Source organism: Drosophila takahashii, chromosome 2L, assembly GCF_030179915.1.
Source record: "Drosophila takahashii strain IR98-3 E-12201 chromosome 2L, DtakHiC1v2, whole genome shotgun sequence".
NCBI classification, from domain to species: domain Eukaryota; kingdom Metazoa; phylum Arthropoda; class Insecta; order Diptera; family Drosophilidae; genus Drosophila; species Drosophila takahashii.
The window spans coordinates 26,710,977-26,730,089 of NC_091678.1; the positions used below are offsets into that span (position 1 = coordinate 26,710,977).

The window sequence follows — 19,113 nt, forward strand, 5'->3', positions numbered from 1 at the left end:
TTCATTTCATAAAATTGCAAATAAATGTAATGTTTCGAAAGATTAATATTTTTAACAGTCCGAAAACTATTATCGAATGTAGTCTGATAGACAACTTTGTACGTAGCCAAGGGACAACTTGAAACAAGAATTAAAATACCTAAATTAATGATAAGTGATTATATTTTTGGTTTTTCGTAAAGTAAAAGGTTCGAATTTTATTTTTTATTAACAAGATTCCAAGCATTTCAGAGATTTCATATTTTAAAATGGGTTTTTAAAAAAATTGTTCATGTTACGAATGTCAATGTTGAAGTTCATGCAGCAATAAAAAGTCACAAAAACAAGATACTTACAATTCGAAAACGGTAATTGATTAATTCATCTTTTAAGGATGTATACCAATAAAAACATATTTTCTATTTAAAATCTTAAGCACTGAAAACAAGAAAATAAGTTTGCACTTCAAGCAAACATTAGCAGAGCAAATGACTGATGCCAACCCACAGTTAAAGTGCTCTCCTCCTCGATTCTCATCCGAACGAAGGAGGTCGGTAACGAGCGCGCGCGCCATTTTCTAAACAAAAAAGTGTATTTCAGTGAATAAAAATGTCTGATTCTGCAGTTGCAACGTCCGCTTCCCCAGTGGCTGCCCCACCAGCGCCAGTTGAGAAGAAGGTGGCCGCCAAAAAGGCATCTGGATCCGCTGCTACAAAGGCAAAGAAGACCACTGCCCCGCCATCGCATCCGCCAACTCAGCAAATGGTAGACGCTTCCATCAAGAATTTGAAGGAGCGTGGCGGCTCATCGCTTCTGGCAATCAAGAAATATATCAGTGCCACTTATAAATGCGATGCCCAGAAGCTGGCTCCATTCATCAAGAAGTACTTGAAATCTGCCGTGGTCAATGGAAAGCTGATTCAAACAAAGGGAAAGGGTGCGTCTGGCTCATTTAAACTGTCGGCCTCCGCCAAGAAGGATCCCAAGCCAAAGGTTGCGTCTGCTGAGAAGAAAGTGAAAAGCAAGAAGGTAGCCGCCAAGAAGACCGGAGCCACCGCCAAGAAGGCTGCCACGGGAGCTGCCGACAAGAAGCCCAAGGCTAAGAAGGCTGTTGCCACCAAAAAGACCGCCGAGAAGAAGAAAACGGAGAAGACGAAGGCCAAGGATGCCAAGAAAACTGGAACCGTAAAGGCAAAGCCAGCAGCAACAAAGGCCAAGTCGACGGCAGCGAAGCCGAAGGCGGCCAAAGCATCAAAAGCCAAACCAGCGGCGTCTGCTAAACCCAAAAAGGCGGTGAAGAAAGCTGCTGCTCCTGCTACCGCTAAGAAGCCGAAAGCCAAGACTACGGCTGCTAAGAAGTAAATTGTGAAAAAGTACAGTACCTGGTACACGCTCGCAATCGCAATTTCAGAATATCTGGCCGCTGAGGTTCTCGAGTTGGCTGGCAATGCTGCCCGTGACAACAAGAAGACTAGGATTATCCCGCGTCATCTGCAGCTGGCCATCCGCAACGACGAGGAGTTGAACAAGCTGCTCTCCGGTGTCACCATTGCCCAGGGCGGAGTGCTGCCCAAAATCCAGGCCGTTCTGTTGCCCAAGAAGACCGAGAAGAAGGCTTAATCGTTTTAAAAGCGGAGCTCATTTGTACATACAAACATATACCCAACCGTCCTTTTCAGGACGACCACGTTATTACCAAAGAATAGAAGATTTACATATACGAATATGATTTAATTTCAAAAATAAACTATAAAACTGCTTGAAATATAACATTGAGACTTAAATGAATTCAAATGGTACAAATGGTCAGTTCACAATACTATTCGAAAGCTAATCTTGGATTTGTTCGGCCGTCGGTCCAGTAGATTAGTGGTCGAAAGCTACAGGATCTAAATGTTCAATTCTTAGATTACATTGGCGACTCACTCGTATTTCTTCCTCAAAAGATGTAACGAGTTGCCGCTTACGCTTACACTTTTCCGTTGCAAGCAGTACAGTTTGTACAAAATACATTCATCCCATGTGCATGTGTAGTTTGATATTTCAGTGACCGATTGTTTTCCAGCGCATTTTAATATTATTGTATTATAAATATTATTGAAAATTTGTCTTCTCTCGAAATTTTAATGGTGGTCCTGAAAAGGACCGATTGCAGAATGAAGTACAAGCTGTACTAGTTTTTTAACCGCCGAAGCCGTACAGGGTGCGGCCTTGCCTCTTCAGGGCGTACACAACATCCATGGCTGTGACAGTCTTCCTCTTGGCGTGTTCGGTGTAGGTGACGGCATCACGGATAACGTTCTCCAAGAACACCTTCAGAACGCCACGTGTTTCCTCGTAAATGAGTCCAGAGATGCGCTTTACGCCGCCACGACGAGCCAAACGGCGGATAGCTGGCTTCGTGATACCCTGGATGTTATCACGCAGCACTTTGCGATGACGCTTGGCGCCTCCTTTTCCCAAGCCTTTGCCTCCTTTACCGCGACCAGTCATTTTCACTCTTTTCTACTGTTAACACGTTAACACACTGCACGAAAGTCACTGAAGAACTAATTCCAAATTTTCGGCGTGCCCCTATATATACCTAAAACGCCAGAAACACGAGCGAGTCCGAACGATATGTCCGCCTCGCTCTCCGCTCGACAAATGAGATGGCCTCTGCTTCTCTCTCTTTTCAACCCTCCACGTTTTGCTATATAAGTAGGTAGCAAATGCGGCGATCGTTTATTGTGTTTTGAAACGTGAAGTGAACGTGAACAGCAGTGAATTCGAAAATGGCCCGTACCAAGCAAACCGCTCGCAAATCGACTGGTGGCAAGGCGCCACGCAAACAACTGGCTACTAAGGCCGCTCGTAAGAGCGCCCCAGCCACCGGAGGCGTGAAGAAGCCCCATCGCTATCGCCCTGGAACTGTTGCCCTGCGTGAGATCCGTCGCTACCAGAAGAGTACCGAGCTGCTGATCCGCAAACTGCCTTTCCAGCGTCTGGTGCGTGAAATCGCTCAGGACTTCAAGACTGACCTGCGATTCCAGAGCTCGGCGGTGATGGCTCTGCAGGAAGCTAGCGAAGCCTATCTGGTTGGCCTCTTTGAAGATACTAACTTGTGCGCCATTCATGCCAAGCGTGTCACCATCATGCCCAAGGACATCCAGTTGGCCCGTCGCATTCGCGGCGAGCGAGCTTAAGTTGAGACGGCTTCAACTGGCTGCCAATGCTCCAGCATATTTTGTACAAATCGGTCCTTTTCAGGACCACAAATTACGTTCAATGAGATATTAATTTTAATTCAGCAAGCTTCCACGTAGATAAAATTAAGAAATAGTCGGAAGTATGAAAGACATGGTCAATACTTTCAAACATCAGAAAAAAATCGAAAATCTATCAAATATATTCTTATTATATCCTAGTGAACATAATGAAACAAAATAAGATTAGAAAATTACAGATTTTATATTTTTTCTTAATCGCTAACTTCATGGCGACCTATGTCTATGAACCATTCAGTGGAGTATTTTTGTCTTGGGTAAATATAAAACAAGTTATAAAAGACAGCATTTTGTGTCATATCTTGATGTAAATGACTTTAACTTTAATGTTTATCAACGAACGTGACAATATATGTTTAATTTCTTATTTTAAAATATGTTTTTAAAAACATTTCACTTGTGATTTCGGCAAACTTTTAAAATTAGTATGGTTTAATGGGACAAGAACGCTCAACGTTAAACATAAGTAATAAATTGAAAACTTATTTAAAACAGTCTGAAAATAAAACATATACATTATTTAATGCATTATTTATTATATTTAATAAAAAAAGATTCAAAATTACATATTTTATGTTTTTTTAGGTTAAATGAGTGCGACTTCTACGTACGCACACTCTAAAAATGAGTGTGGTTCAATGGGACAAAAACGCTCAACATTAGACATAATTAAAAATTCGAAAAATTATTAAAAACAGTCTGAAAATAAAACATATACATTATTCAATGTATTATTTATTATATTATATAAAAAAAGATTCAAAATTATATAATTTATGTTTTTTTGTAAGAAAAATTGAGTGCGTGAAGCCGCACACTTTTAAAATGTGTGTGGTTTAATGGGACAAGAACGCTCAGCATTAGACATCAGTAAAAAATCGAAATATTATTAAAAACAGTCTGAAAATAACACATATACACTATTCAATGCTTTACTTATTATGTTAAATAAAAAAAAGAATCAAAAATATGTATTTTATGTTTTTTTTTTAATGTAAAATTCAGTGCGGCCTCTACCTAATTCATATATGGGACGCAAAGTATCCGAATTTGGAAAAACTATTTATAAAATTGCCTGAAAAGCTAAATCCACTTAAACAAAGACAAAATTCATTTCATAAAATTGCAAATAAATGTAATGTTTCGAAAGATTAATATTTTTAACAGTCCGAAAACTATTATCGAATGTAGTCTGATAGACAACTTTGTACGTAGCCAAGGGACAACTTGAAACAAGAATTAAAATACCTAAATTAATGATAAGTGATTATATTTTTGGTTTTTCGTAAAGTAAAAGGTTCGAATTTTATTTTTTATTAACAAGATTCCAAGCATTTCAGAGATTTCATATTTTAAAATGGGTTTTTAAAAAAATTGTTCATGTTACGAATGTCAATGTTGAAGTTCATGCAGCAATAAAAAGTCACAAAAACAAGATACTTACAATTCGAAAACGGTAATTGATTAATTCATCTTTTAAGGATGTATACCAATAAAAACATATTTTCTATTTAAAATCTTAAGCACTGAAAACAAGAAAATAAGTTTGCACTTCAAGCAAACATTAGCAGAGCAAATGACTGATGCCAGACCCACAGTTAAAGTGCTCTCCTCCTCGATTCTCATCCGAACGAAGGAGGTCGGTAACGAGCGCGCGCGCCATTTTCTAAACAAAAAAGTGTATTTCAGTGAATAAAAATGTCTGATTCTGCAGTGGCAACGTCCGCTTCCCCAGTGGCTGCCCCACCAGCGCCAGTTGAGAAGAAGGTGGCCGCCAAAAAGGCATCTGGATCCGCTGCTACAAAGGCAAAGAAGACCACTGCCCCGCCATCGCATCCGCCAACTCAGCAAATGGTAGACGCTTCCATCAAGAATTTGAAGGAGCGTGGCGGCTCATCGCTTCTGGCAATCAAGAAATATATCAGTGCCACTTATAAATGCGATGCCCAGAAGCTGGCTCCATTCATCAAGAAGTACTTGAAATCTGCCGTGGTCAATGGAAAGCTGATTCAAACAAAGGGAAAGGGTGCGTCTGGCTCATTTAAACTGTCGGCCTCCGCCAAGAAGGATCCCAAGCCAAAGGTTGCGTCTGCTGAGAAGAAAGTGAAAAGCAAGAAGGTAGCCGCCAAGAAGACCGGAGCCACCGCCAAGAAGGCTGCCACGGGAGCTGCCGACAAGAAGCCCAAGGCTAAGAAGGCTGTTGCCACCAAAAAGACCGCCGAGAAGAAGAAAACGGAGAAGACGAAGGCCAAGGATGCCAAGAAAACTGGAACCGTAAAGGCAAAGCCAGCAGCAACAAAGGCCAAGTCGACGGCAGCGAAGCCGAAGGCGGCCAAAGCACCAAAAGCCAAACCAGCGGCGTCTGCTAAACCCAAAAAGGCGGTGAAGAAAGCAGCTGCTCCTGCTACCGCTAAGAAGCCGAAAGCCAAGACTTGTAGCGCTGGTAGCTAAGTGGGAACGCATCGTAGCTGGCGTCATCTGTGGGGTGGTTGCCGAACTAGGCTTAGGGGTAAGAGAAAGCGTGATAGGTCAACAGGGCGAAATGTCAGTTGGATTCTGCTGAGAGCGGTTCCCATTTCGGCTGTTAAGGGGCTTGCCGCCATTGGCAAGCGGCATCAGCGTTCTTTTCCCTTTGAACCCTCCACTGATCGAGACGTGGAAAATTTAAGCCATCGCAAGATCAATCATAGTCGTGGGCCTGGCAGGCATGTAAGCCTTTGCCAAGTGGAAAAGAATACTTTTTTGTGTTTAAACGAGTCAATTCACTTTGGCTGAGTCCTGAGAACGGGGTGAGTTTAAAGAGAATAATAGAAAAATCAAAAGGTTTGGTCAGCAGAACTTGGTGCAATTTATAGGGGCTCGGCGATCAGAAGCATATCTACGATATTCGGCAGTGAGAACACTCTGGATTGCAGCCAGCTGAGCGCCCGGCAAAGAACTCTCATTGGAGTGCGATTTTGGAGAGGCCGGCAGTTTCATCGCGGTGTATATTCGGCGAGGAGTGTCGGGGCGGCGCGGCAAGAATTTTTGTTAAATGCAGGCGTAAATCGGCAAAAACCTTCTTTTAATACCCCCGATTCTGTTTGACTAAGACCCCAAAACCTCAGTTTTTTTGTGGCAGTGGAAAGAAAGGAAATCAAAATCCGAGAAAAAAAAGCCAGTGGAAAAATCCGTAACCTCACAAACGGCGAAAGAGGAGAGGAAAAAAAAAAGAAGGGAAGAAATACCCAAGATGGCGGAAAAATAGGCCTAAGTTTTTATAAGTTTTTTTATTTTTTTGTAAGTGGTTTTTTTCTTAATTTATTTTAAAGTGTATTTTTGTGCTGCCAAAACTCCGGCATTGTGTTCCCTCTTTCGTAGAAGAAAAGAAAAAAAAAACAAAGTCTAAAGAAAAAATCGTATGGCCACTTACCCCCTGGAAAAAAAATTGAAAAAAAGGAAATTTGAAAATGAAAAAGTGAAAGCCCCTGTGTCCCTCAAAAAATACTTTTTTCTCATTTCGCAGCATTTTCAGCCGTCTTCGGAAAAAGCGCTTTCTTCGGGGATGCATCTGGAAAAATTGGTGAGCGTTAAAAAAATATAAAAAAAAAAATATAATTTTTGGTGATAGGCGGCAATTTCAAATTTTCTAAATCTCGTAATGTGGTAAAACAAAAAAATTCAATAATTTAATTTGCTGAATTAAAAATTTTTCCATCAGTATAATCGGCATTACGTAATGGCCGAAGAGTAAGAAGTGAAGACAATAGCGAAATTTGGTGCCAATACCGTAGATTTGCTCAGCCTAAACGCACTCAACGGCAATATCGTAAATGGTTTTGCGTTGGCACTCATGTTTTGATTTCGTAGGCAAGTGGGAACGGTTACATGTCAACGTAACGTAACGTAATTAAAAGTTGAAAAATCACACCATGAAAAGGCACTTATCTTTGTTTTTCTTTTAAATTTAAAGTAAATGCAAACCTAATTGGCATGCCGGTTTTTAACGTATATATTTTAAAATCTATTTATTGCGCCCTTCTCTATTTATAAGAATTATCTATTATATTTATTATATTTATGCTATTTATTATATATTATCGCCATTCATTTTCTTATGATATTTATACCTATATATTATTTTTATATTATTCCTTGTACTTCATGTTAGTCTCGGTTAGGGTTTTCAGCAAGATTGATTTGTCTAGTATTTTAATTTGTTAGTTAATAAAAGATGTTTATAATGTGGTAAATTTGTGTGTTTGTCCTCGGCGGACATGAGACCCCCGTGAAGCCGTAACCGCGAAGGGGCCGTTCTAAAAAAAGGAAAATGGTAAGGGAACGGCCAATGGAAGGGTGGGCTGAATGCCGCCTCATTAACAGCTGAGGTGGAAAAGCGGTAGGCTCGATCACAGATGTAGGGGGCCTTACGCCCGACAATAGCCCGAGTTGTAGTAGTGTTTTCTCTCCCCGGCCTTAGTTTGGTTTGTCTTTGCACGCAATCTGAGTTTTGATAATAATCGAAGAGGCAATGACGGGTTAAAGCAAAGATCCACCCCATTAGCCGACGAGCCCAAGCCGATTGACATTTTTGCGTGCGCTCTGACCCGTCCGTAACACCCAGCCTTAGCTTATTGTTTATAGGATGTCCGTTACATTTATAAATAATTAGTTGTTAGTAAGATTATTATAATTATTCTGGCGCCCAACGTGGGGCTGAATTTTTTTTCAGTCTACCACCCACACTCTACTACACCCATCCACATTTTTTTTAAAAATACAAATTCACTTTAAAGTTATAGAAATATCGTTCCGACGCATGTTTTATACTTGTCCGCATTCATTTTTGTTTTTGCAAAAGCACAATCAGGCGCTTGGAAAACGATTGCCAGAATTTCGCGTAATTAGGAATCGGCCACGACTGACGAAATGCAAAAACAATTTTCTTTACTTTTCATTCAGTTATTTTATTTGAGTACCTTAACTTTAACATTAAGACGCATAGGATTTATAGGCCTGCAGTTATTATTAACAGTTCGCCTAGCCACGTCCGATGTCAAATACAGGGTATTCATTCCGTCGTAAAAAAATCAGTACACAGTCATACGCTTTGGATGCACTTAGAAAAATTCTTTGAAAAGAAATTAAGTGCCCACGTTATAAGACTAGCTGATAAGATCAGTGCATAAGGGCATATGGGCGAAATCGTTTGGAACGCAGTCTGAGCGGACCGCTCGCTGACCACGATTTGCATTTAGCTTTGTGTTGTTGTTGTTGCTTGTTTAGAGATAAGCGCAGTCCATACGCATGCCCAGTTATATATTTTTTTAGTTTTTTGTCCAATTCTCTTTACACTTGTTTGATCGACGTCTGAAATTTGGTTTTCGCAGGGGAATTAGTCACGCTAGAGGCAAACGATTTTGTTTGAGAAATTTTATTTTCGTTTTTTTGTTGAGCACTATTTTTGTTCTCAGTGTTTTTGTTCGGTTCTTATACATACATTCGCTTACATGCACTTATATTAAAGCTGAGCGAAAAGCAAGGAACAGCTGATTTCTGCGTTGGAGGGCATTGAACTTTTGAGATAAGAATCCGAGTCAAAGGGGAATAAGAAATCAGGTGTTTGGTTTGCTATTTGATTTGCATAGGATAAATTCTAGTTTTTAACTTATTTATTTATTAAATTTATTCTCTTATTATTATCTTTTTGTGTAGAGCTTATTATTCTTTGTTTTTGTAATTATTTATTGCATTTATATTGAAGTTTGAAGATGGCTGATGAGGAAAACGATAGTTTTCCGCCAGCACCAGAATGCGTGCTGTGTGGAAAAGGGGTAACAGCTGCGACAGTTTTTAAAACCAAATGTGGACACGAATTTCACAAATCGTGTATTGCCATTTATGCCAAAAAGAAACCAACTTGTCCAACCTGTAGCACAGTCTGCTTTGAGAAACCGGGTACGCCCAATACCAGGTCGCAGGGCAAAATAAATCTTGATAGTCCAGGTACTTCAGGTGGCTTAAATCAGTCGGTTCGCCAGCCATCGGATTCAAATGCAGGACAAACCGAAGCTATAACAACTGCCATATCACACTCATAAAAAAAAATCGAAGAATTTCCTTAAAATCTAGAAAATTCTTTCTTGAATTTTTGCCAAAGGCGACCTCACCGTTGTTTCAAGAAATGGTTTTTTTGAAAGGCACCATTAAAACCAGAAAAAATATTTCTTGTTTTAAGAAATTATATTTCTTAAAACAAGAAAGGGTTTTTTAGAAAGCCACCATAAAAACAAGAAAAAATATTTCTTAAAACAAGAAAGGCGATTCTTGTTTCAAAGGTGGTTTGTTTCTTGTTTCAAGAAATTAAATTTCTTAAAACAAGAAAAGGGTTTTTTAGAAAGCCACTTTTTAAACAAGAAAAATTCTTTCTTGTTTAAATTTCCTTTCAAGAAATTTTATTTCTTGATTTAAGAAATAATATTTCTTGAAAGGAAGTTTAATATTAACACTGAAACCCTAAAAATAAAATGTAACTTGGTTTTTTCTTTTGCATATTATATTTATTTACATTTAAAACATTTAACACTTAACATTTAAACATTTTTAAATAACACATTTTTGACTCAAGAAAACATTGTTATTACCCAAGGTCTGTTGAACTTCATATGACCTAAGGTGATCCATTTTCTTCGCCTTTCCTCATCTAGAAAAAAAGAGTTATTGGGATATATCATTAATCATTGATAGATTTGTTTTTAGATAAACAACTTTTTTGAAATAATGTAATGCTAATAATAGCCAAAATACAAACACGTTGGTCAGACCATGGTGGAACTATACAAGGTGGTCTCGTCAGCTCTGCTGAGGACGTTAAATATGTTTACCTCTCTGTCTCTCTTAGGCGATAGAATGAGATAGCTAGATAGAGACTGGCACAAATAACGTCCTCAAAAGAGGGCAGCTCTCGCGACGAGATCACCTTGTATAGTTCCACCATGGGTCAGACGACCGAGAGAGAGGAGCAAGACAGGTAGAAAATGAAGGGTTGAAAATCGAATTTCAGAGAGAGAGAGTGGCACGGATGAGACACGTACATACATACATATATATTTACATACAGTCCTTTGCGCGAAGGGAGACCGAATGTAAGCAGGGCAGATCATGTCATTTTTAAGAAGGAGCAGAGAGAACTCGCGACGCGTAGGTCAAGCGAGCGAGAGAGAGGAGCAGAATATGAAAGGGTTGAAAATCGGGTTTCAGATCGGGTGAGCCGCAAGTATGCCGTAAGTATGTCAAACAAATACAACATATTTTTCTTACCTTAGAATGTTTTAAAACAAAATTACAGCTTCGCCAAACAAATTATTTGGCTGATGCAACTGCAGGTATTTTCACTCTGAAAAATAAATAAAATGCGAGTGATAGGATAAAGTTATTATAGAACTCTACACCCACAAATTTATATACAAATGTATGTATGTACGTAGCTCTTAGCTAAAAAACAATTCAACTGAATTGGTATACGCTTGGTAAAGAGATTTGAAATTTATCCTTTAATTACATACATACAATTGTACGCCCGCTACACAAAAAATTATATATTTACATACCTTTGAATATTTGGAAAAAGGCTTCACCTCTTATCCGCTTGAAAATCACGTCCATCACTCACGAATTTTTTTCACAACTGACGCTCGGGGGATCAGAGAAGTCGGTAGCCGGGTAGGCCTTCGTCCCACTTCGTTTTTCTTGTCGTTAACATTCGGCAGCCGAAGGAAGTCAATGGCTACTTTCCTATATTCTAGGGTCATTTCATTCATATATTCAAAGGTGATTTTGTCCTAAAATACGTACAAAAATGTTTTGGCTGCGACGGCAAAACAGACATATGAGATTTTCATTTTTCTATTTTTAAGAAAAATTCTTTCTTGAATTTTTTCCATCAAGAAAGGTTTTCTGTATTCAAACGCAAATTTTCTAATAACAAGAAATTTTTTTTCTATTTTCAAAGGTAGGCCGATTCAATGGCGAGATTTCCAAAATTTAGAAATTAATTTTTATGAGTGCAGAGGCCGTCCGAGGAATGCAAAGCGAATTAATGGCCCAACTATCAAGGGAGATGGGACAGCTAATTCAGTCAACCATAGCAGCTCAGTTACAACCAATTAGTGAGCAGCTATCTCAGCGCGGTAGTCTTCCTCCTAGTGGCCAACCATCGCCTGGTAGACTTCCGGAGATAAACTTAGACAATGTTCTAGGTTTTGTTGGCGGCCACGGTCCTGGACCAGGGTCACAGCGAAGTTTTGTCTCTGATTTAGCCCAAAGGCCAGATAAGGTTGCGCATATTATGAATGGTTGGAAGATTCGTTTTAGCGGAAATCAAGATGGTCTTAGTGTCGACAATTTTATATACAGGGTGGAAGCTCTCACTCGCCAGACACTTGAAGGGAATTTTACCATTTTGTGCAGTAATGCCAGCATGCTTTTTGAAGGCAAAGCCAGAGATTTTTATTGGCGGTTCCATAAAACATCTCCAATTTTGAAATGGGATCTGCTTTGTCAAGCTTTTAGGAAACAATTTAGAGACACCCGTACTGATGTTGACATTAGGGAAGCTATTCGTGATCGCAAGCAAAAGGAAAAGGAGAATTTCGACAGCTTTCACGACGCAATTATGCAGATGATGGACGGATTGGCAGTGCCTTTAGAGGAGTTCACAGTGGTCGATATTCTGAAGAGAAATTTGAGACCAGAAATTAGGCACGAATTGCTAAATGTAGCCATACATTCTGTGGATCGTTTAAGGGAAGTTTGCCGTCGCCGTGAGAGTTTCCTAGACGATGTTAGGAAAAATCAAGGGTATCAAAAGGTTGTTCCCTTTCGGAGACAAGTGGCTGAGCTGGTAGAAGAAGAGGATCTCGAGGAGCGCGTTATGTTTTCAGATGATGATGAATTCGAAGTTGGTGCCTTGGCTTTGATTTGCTGGAATTGTCATAAAGAGGGCCATCGTCACCAAGATTGCCATGAAAAGAAAAGAATTTTCTGTTGGGGTTGTGGGGCTAAAAATATTCTGAAAACTCACTGTGCTCGTTGCCAAAAAAACGTAAAGCAGGGCACACAGTATCGTCAGCAACTGGGTGCTCAGAAAAACAAAGCCACGAACACCGAGCTGAGCCAGTAGAATCGTCATCGTCAAAACTTGAAGAAAATAACACAGATATGTCAGGCGAGGAAAGAATTCATCCGAATTTTTGGCCTCAACTTGCTAAGCAGCAGCTTCTCAATAATAATTCTAAGGTTCCATGCAGATCCATATCAAGGCATACAAAACGCATGCGATCATATTGGAAATCGGTAAAAACAGTAAATACAATTCGGTTTAAAGGAAATGATAAGCGACCCTATGCGGAGGTTCGACTTTTAGATAGGATAGTCATAGGACTGTTGGATACAGGGGCAGCAATCAGTGTGATAGGAGGGAATTTGGCAAAACAAATAATTCAAAGTAGACATCCGTTCAAACCAGTCGCTACAGCAGCTTGCACAGCTGATGGCAAAAGACAAGAAGTCGTTGGACGTTTTCGTACTCCAGTCCAATACAAGGGTGTTGTCAAGGATTTGGATCTAAACATAATACCCTCGTTGAGCCAAGACCTCTATTTAGGGATTGACTTTTGGTCCAGGTTTGGTCTGTTACCGTCTGCAATGCAAATAAGCGAAATCGCGTCCGATTCTCATGAGCTATCGGACGAGCAGAATTCGGTTTTGGAAAAAGTAATTGCTAAGTTTCCCTCGTTTGCTGTATCAGGGTTAGGAAAAACAACGCTAATCTCACATTCAATAGACACAGGAGATGCTAAGCCAGTAAAACAGCGGCATTTCCCGGTGTCCCCAGCCATTGAGAAATTGTTGTATGCTGAGATAGACCGAATGCTTAAACTCGGAGTCATCGAGGAATCGGATAGTCCTTGGTCGTCTCCTGTGGTGTTAGTACAGAAGCCTGGTAAAGTAAGACTCTGTCTCGATAGTAGAAAAGTCAACTTAGCTACGAAAAAAGATGCATATCCACTTCCGCAGATTGACGGTATACTAGGTAGACTTCCCAAAGCAGTATTTATTTCAAGTTTAGATTTAAAAGATGCCTATTGGCAGATTCCTTTGGAGCCAAGTTCTCGCGAGAAGACAGCCTTTACTATTCCTGGAAAGCCACTCTACCAGTACAAAGTAATGCCCTTTGGTTTGACAAATGCGTCCCAAACAATGACCCGGCTCATGGATAAAGTGATTCCAGCATCATTGAGAAATGAAGTATTTGTGTACTTGGATGACCTGTTGGTGGTATCTGATACATTCGAAGGCCATATGACGGTATTAAGTTTGGTTGCTGATCAAATACGCGCCGCTGGTTTAACGCTTAACGTTGGCAAAAGCAAATTTTGCATGAAATCCGTAAAGGATTTTCCATTGCCAAAATCTTTAAAATCACTTCGAAGTTTTCTTGGTATGGTGGGGTGGTATAGAAAGTTCATAAACAATTTCGCTTCTGTTGCAGCTCCACTCACAGATCTTCTAAAGCCGAAGAAAAAGTTTGTAATGACTCCTGAAGGCAGAGAATCTTTCGAAGCGCTGAAAGACATGCTTTGCTCAGCGCCCGTGCTTCGAAGTCCTGATTTTTCTAAACCTTTCTTTGTTCAGTGTGATGCAAGTAAATCTGGTGTCGGTGGTGTCCTTGTTCAGAAAACCGACGAAGGCGATGAGTTTCCTATTGCATTCGTTTCTAAGAAGTTGAATAAGGCCCAAAGAAATTACTCGGTGACAGAACAAGAGTGTTTGGCAGCCATTGTTTGCATAAAAAGGTTTCGGGCTTATATAGAAGGCCATGAATTCACCGTGATCACGGATCATGCGTCCCTGAAATGGCTCATGACCCAGACAGATCTACATAGTCGTCTAGCGCGTTGGTCGCTAAAGCTACAAGGATTCAACTTTAAAATCGAGCATCGAAGTGGTAGGCTTAATGTGGTTCCCGACGCTTTATCACGTGTGAATGAGGAGGAATTAGCAGCGATAGATGCCAACCACGGTCTGATGGTCGATTTGCAGGATTCAGCTTTTAAGTCTAGTGAATATTTAGAATTGCAGGAAAAGGTTAAGGCAAACATTGATAAATTTCCAGATTTAAGGGTTGATGATGGACTTTTGTATCGCAGAACTGATCATGCCACTGGAGATTTGTTGCACGATAGCTTTGCGTGGAAGTTGTGGATTCCAAGCGACTTGGTACCTGATGTGTTGAAAAAGGCTCACGATGACCCGCTAGCGTCTCATGGTGGAGTACACAAGACCTTAGAAAGAATTCGCAGATACTATTTCTGGCCAGGATTAGTGACAGATGTGAAGGAATACATAGGTAGTTGCGACGTCTGCCGAAAAACAAAGGCTCCAAATAGAGTTCAACGGCCACCAATAGGAATTGCTCCCGAATCGCAGAGATTTTTCCAGCGACTATATATTGATTTCCTCGGCCCATATCCTCGATCGCGGTCCGGGAATGTGGGGATTTTTATAGTTTTAGACCACTATTCAAAGTTTGTCTTTTTGAAAGCCGTGAAGAAAATGACTGCCGATGTGGTTGTTAAGTACTTGCAGCAAGAATTGTTTCACACTTTTGGGGTGCCTGAAACGATCGTATCGGATAATGGCTCCCAGTTTAAGTCCGAGCCATTCCAAAAGTTGCTGAAGCAGTACAAAATTTCCCATAACTTGACCGCTGTGTACGCACCGCAGGCAAATGCCTCTGAACGAGTAAACAGGTCAGTGATAGCCGCAATACGGTCATATATCCGAGAAGACCAGAAAGATTGGGACGAATATCTTAGCAGTATTTGCTGTGCTTTGCGTTCATCTATACATTCGGGAATTGGCGCAACACCCTATTACATGGCTTTTGGCCAGCATTTTGTTTCATCTGGCTCGACCTATAAGCTGTTGAGAGCTCTCGGAATGCTTGAGGATAGAGCAGCCAGATTCACTCAAGAAGATTCGTTGGAGTTGGTGCGTTCTAAGGCTCGAGAGGTTATGCAAAAACAGAATGAAAAGAACGAACGACAGTATAACTTGCGGTCTCGAGAGGTGGTGTACCAAGAAGGTCAAGAGATTTATCGCAAAAACTTTAGACAGAGCAATTTTGCAGGAGGCTATAGTGCGAAACTCGGTCCGTTATATCTCAAGGCTAGAATCCAGAAAAAGCTAGGAAATTCATGCTATGAACTGGAGGATTTGCAAGGTCGTTCCTTGGGCCGTTATCATGCCAAGGATTTAAAACAATAAGCAGGTTCAGCTACCTGCTTGGTTTGGATCTGTTTTGGGATGTCAAACCCCATTCCAGATCTTGTGGGGGGAGTTTTGTAGCGCTGGTAGCTAAGTGGGAACGCATCGTAGCTGGCGTCATCTGTGGGGTGGTTGCCGAACTAGGCTTAGGGGTAAGAGAAAGCGTGATAGGTCAACAGGGCGAAATGTCAGTTGGATTCTGCTGAGAGCGGTTCCCATTTCGGCTGTTAAGGGGCTTGCCGCCATTGGCAAGCGGCATCAGCGTTCTTTTCCCTTTGAACCCTCCACTGATCGAGACGTGGAAAATTTAAGCCATCGCAAGATCAATCATAGTCGTGGGCCTGGCAGGCATGTAAGCCTTTGCCAAGTGGAAAAGAATACTTTTTTGTGTTTAAACGAGTCAATTCACTTTGGCTGAGTCCTGAGAACGGGGTGAGTTTAAAGAGAATAATAGAAAAATCAAAAGGTTTGGTCAGCAGAACTTGGTGCAATTTATAGGGGCTCGGCGATCAGAAGCATATCTACGATATTCGGCAGTGAGAACACTCTGGATTGCAGCCAGCTGAGCGCCCGGCAAAGAACTCTCATTGGAGTGCGATTTTGGAGAGGCCGGCAGTTTCATCGCGGTGTATATTCGGCGAGGAGTGTCGGGGCGGCGCGGCAAGAATTTTTGTTAAATGCAGGCGTAAATCGGCAAAAACCTTCTTTTAATACCCCCGATTCTGTTTGACTAAGACCCCAAAACCTCAGTTTTTTTGTGGCAGTGGAAAGAAAGGAAATCAAAATCCGAGAAAAAAAAGCCAGTGGAAAAATCCGTAACCTCACAAACGGCGAAAGAGGAGAGGAAAAAAAAAAGAAGGGAAGAAATACCCAAGATGGCGGAAAAATAGGCCTAAGTTTTTATAAGTTTTTTTATTTTTTTGTAAGTGGTTTTTTTCTTAATTTATTTTAAAGTGTATTTTTGTGCTGCCAAAACTCCGGCATTGTGTTCCCTCTTTCGTAGAAGAAAAGAAAAAAAAAACAAAGTCTAAAGAAAAAATCGTATGGCCACTTACCCCCTGGAAAAAAAATTGAAAAAAAGGAAATTTGAAAATGAAAAAGTGAAAGCCCCTGTGTCCCTCAAAAAATACTTTTTTCTCATTTCGCAGCATTTTCAGCCGTCTTCGGAAAAAGCGCTTTCTTCGGGGATGCATCTGGAAAAATTGGTGAGCGTTAAAAAAATATAAAAAAAAAATATAATTTTTGGTGATAGGCGGCAATTTCAAATTTTCTAAATCTCGTAATGTGGTAAAACAAAAAAATTCAATAATTTAATTTGCTGAATTAAAAATTTTTCCATCAGTATAATCGGCATTACGTAATGGCCGAAGAGTAAGAAGTGAAGACAATAGCGAAATTTGGTGCCAATACCGTAGATTTGCTCAGCCTAAACGCACTCAACGGCAATATCGTAAATGGTTTTGCGTTGGCACTCATGTTTTGATTTCGTAGGCAAGTGGGAACGGTTACATGTCAACGTAACGTAACGTAATTAAAAGTTGAAAAATCACACCATGAAAAGGCACTTATCTTTGTTTTTCTTTTAAATTTAAAGTAAATGCAAACCTAATTGGCATGCCGGTTTTTAACGTATATATTTTAAAATCTATTTATTGCGCCCTTCTCTATTTATAAGAATTATCTATTATATTTATTATATTTATGCTATTTATTATATATTATCGCCATTCATTTTCTTATGATATTTATACCTATATATTATTTTTATATTATTCCTTGTACTTCATGTTAGTCTCGGTTAGGGTTTTCAGCAAGATTGATTTGTCTAGTATTTTAATTTGTTAGTTAATAAAAGATGTTTATAATGTGGTAAATTTGTGTGTTTGTCCTCGGCGGACATGAGACCCCCGTGAAGCCGTAACCGCGAAGGGGCCGTTCTAAAAAAAGGAAAATGGTAAGGGAACGGCCAATGGAAGGGTGGGCTGAATGCCGCCTCATTAACAGCTGAGGTGGAAAAGCGGTAGGCTCGATCACAGATGTAGGGGGCCTTACGCCCGACAATAGCCCGAGTTGTAGTAGTGTTTTCTCTCCCCGGCCTTAGTTTGGTTTGTCTTTGCACGCAATCTGAGTTTTGATAATAATCGAAGAGGCAATGACGGGTTAAAGCAAAGATCCACCCCATTAGCCGACGAGCCCAAGCCGATTGACATTTTTGCGTGCGCTCTGACCCGTCCGTAACACCCAGCCTTAGCTTATTGTTTATAGGATGTCCGTTACAGACTACGGCTGCTAAGAAGTAAATTGTGAAAAAGTACAGTACCTGGTACACGCTCGCAATCGCAATTTCAGATTTCGAAATCTGAAATTAGTTTAACAAGCCCTTTTCAGGGCTACAACTTTGGTTAACAAGAGAAAGGAACTTTCAATTGAAAACATATTGTACATTTAATGTATCCATTTATATTGTGGCACCTGGCCGCCAGTAGAAAGTATATCAGTATACCAGGTTCATAGAGGAGACATTGCACAATTTCTTTGTAAATAGATGTTAATGATTAAGTCCTTTAAAAAAATGGTGCACCAAATTGATCATTTTATATTTTATGGCAAATGGCAAATGGTTTATGGTATATTGAAAATTTAGTTTCTTTGGTAAAATATGTTGTGGCCCTGAAAAGGGCCGTTTTGGATCTTTCTCCGCATCCGCAGCAAGAGAAAATTACTTGGAGCTGGTGTATTTGGTGACAGCCTTGGTTCCCTCACTAACGGCGTGCTTGGCCAACTCTCCGGGCAGGAGCAGGCGAACAGCCGTTTGGATTTCCCGACTGGTGATGGTCGAGCGCTTGTTGTAGTGAGCCAGACGAGAGGCCTCGGCAGCAATGCGCTCGAAGATATCATTCACAAAGCTGTTCATGATGCTCATTAGAGCTGCAAAATAATCGATGGAACCATCGATAGTATCGATGGTTGGCCTCCGGTGACCGACATCGATATTTTTCAGACTATCACGATAGTTTAAAAAACCATAAATTCGGTGGAATTCTTTATAATTGTTCAGCCATTTTTAATTTTTATGAAACAACATTTTTTTTCAGATTGCGCGCGCACTGTTTTTTACTTTTACGTCATTGAAATTTATCACAAGCGTTCAGCAGACAAAATTGATCACTGATTACTGATCCATATGTATGGATACGTATTAAAAAGATCTTACTTTAAATTAATCTAATTGCGTTTTGAATTTTCAACAATTAAAATGTTTAATTTTTTAAAGGATTCCCAATGTTTATGTATGAGCGATACTATCGCGATAGTATCGAGGTTAATTCTGCAAATTATCAAAACTATCGATGGGGCCTACCATCGATGTTTTTGCAGCTCTAATGCTCATCGCCTTCGACGAAATGCCGGTGTCAGGATGGACCTGCTTCAGGACCTTGTAAATGTAGATGGCGTAGCTCTAATTCCTCTTGCGCTTCTTCTTCTTGTCGGTCTTGGTGATGTTCTTCTGGGCCTTGCCAGCCTTCTTGGCTGCCTTTCCACTAGTTTTAGGCGGCAT

General features: G+C 40.3%; 4 protein-coding genes, 1 long non-coding RNA gene and 1 pseudogene across 5 annotated transcripts; 3 read left to right on the forward strand and 3 right to left on the reverse strand.

Annotated features, from left to right (window-relative positions):
- Window positions 1-588: 588 nt before the first annotated feature.
- On the forward strand, window positions 589-1,341 carry LOC123002826 (histone H1-like). Its single transcript, XM_044393461.2, has one exon. The coding sequence runs from the start codon at window positions 589-591 to the stop codon at window positions 1,339-1,341; it is 753 nt and encodes a 250-aa protein (XP_044249396.1).
- An 819-nt stretch (window positions 1,342-2,160) lies between these two features.
- LOC138914852 (histone H4) lies at window positions 2,161-2,472 on the reverse strand. The gene has a single exon (XM_070219548.1). It carries the CDS (start codon window positions 2,470-2,472, stop codon window positions 2,161-2,163), a length of 312 nt encoding a protein of 103 aa, XP_070075649.1.
- Window positions 2,473-2,753: 281 nt separating this feature from the next.
- LOC138914853 (histone H3) lies at window positions 2,754-3,164 on the forward strand. The gene has a single exon (XM_070219549.1). The coding sequence runs from the start codon at window positions 2,754-2,756 to the stop codon at window positions 3,162-3,164; it is 411 nt and encodes a 136-aa protein (XP_070075650.1).
- Window positions 3,165-4,943: 1,779 nt separating this feature from the next.
- On the forward strand, window positions 4,944-5,696 carry LOC123002827 (histone H1-like). The gene has a single exon (XM_044393462.2). It carries the CDS (start codon window positions 4,944-4,946, stop codon window positions 5,694-5,696), a length of 753 nt encoding a protein of 250 aa, XP_044249397.2.
- Window positions 5,697-9,662: 3,966 nt separating this feature from the next.
- Window positions 9,663-11,227, reverse strand: LOC138914988 (uncharacterized). Its single transcript, XR_011420689.1, has 3 exons — window positions 10,835-11,227; window positions 10,545-10,620; window positions 9,663-9,927 (listed from the first exon to the last, which is right to left on the reverse strand). It is a non-coding gene; the product is annotated as an uncharacterized lncRNA (long non-coding RNA).
- Window positions 11,228-18,273: 7,046 nt separating this feature from the next.
- LOC123002844 (histone H2B-like) lies at window positions 18,274-19,113 on the reverse strand (annotated as a pseudogene).

What these genes read in the sequence shown, in the direction of transcription:
- LOC123002826 (XM_044393461.2), top strand. Translation starts at nt 589, where the DNA reads ATGTCTGATTCTGCAGTTGCAACGTCCGCTTCCCCAGTGGCTGCCCCA.
- LOC138914852 (XM_070219548.1), bottom strand. Translation starts at nt 2,472, where the DNA reads ATGACTGGTCGCGGTAAAGGAGGCAAAGGCTTGGGAAAAGGAGGCGCC.
- LOC138914853 (XM_070219549.1), top strand. Translation starts at nt 2,754, where the DNA reads ATGGCCCGTACCAAGCAAACCGCTCGCAAATCGACTGGTGGCAAGGCG.
- LOC123002827 (XM_044393462.2), top strand. Translation starts at nt 4,944, where the DNA reads ATGTCTGATTCTGCAGTGGCAACGTCCGCTTCCCCAGTGGCTGCCCCA.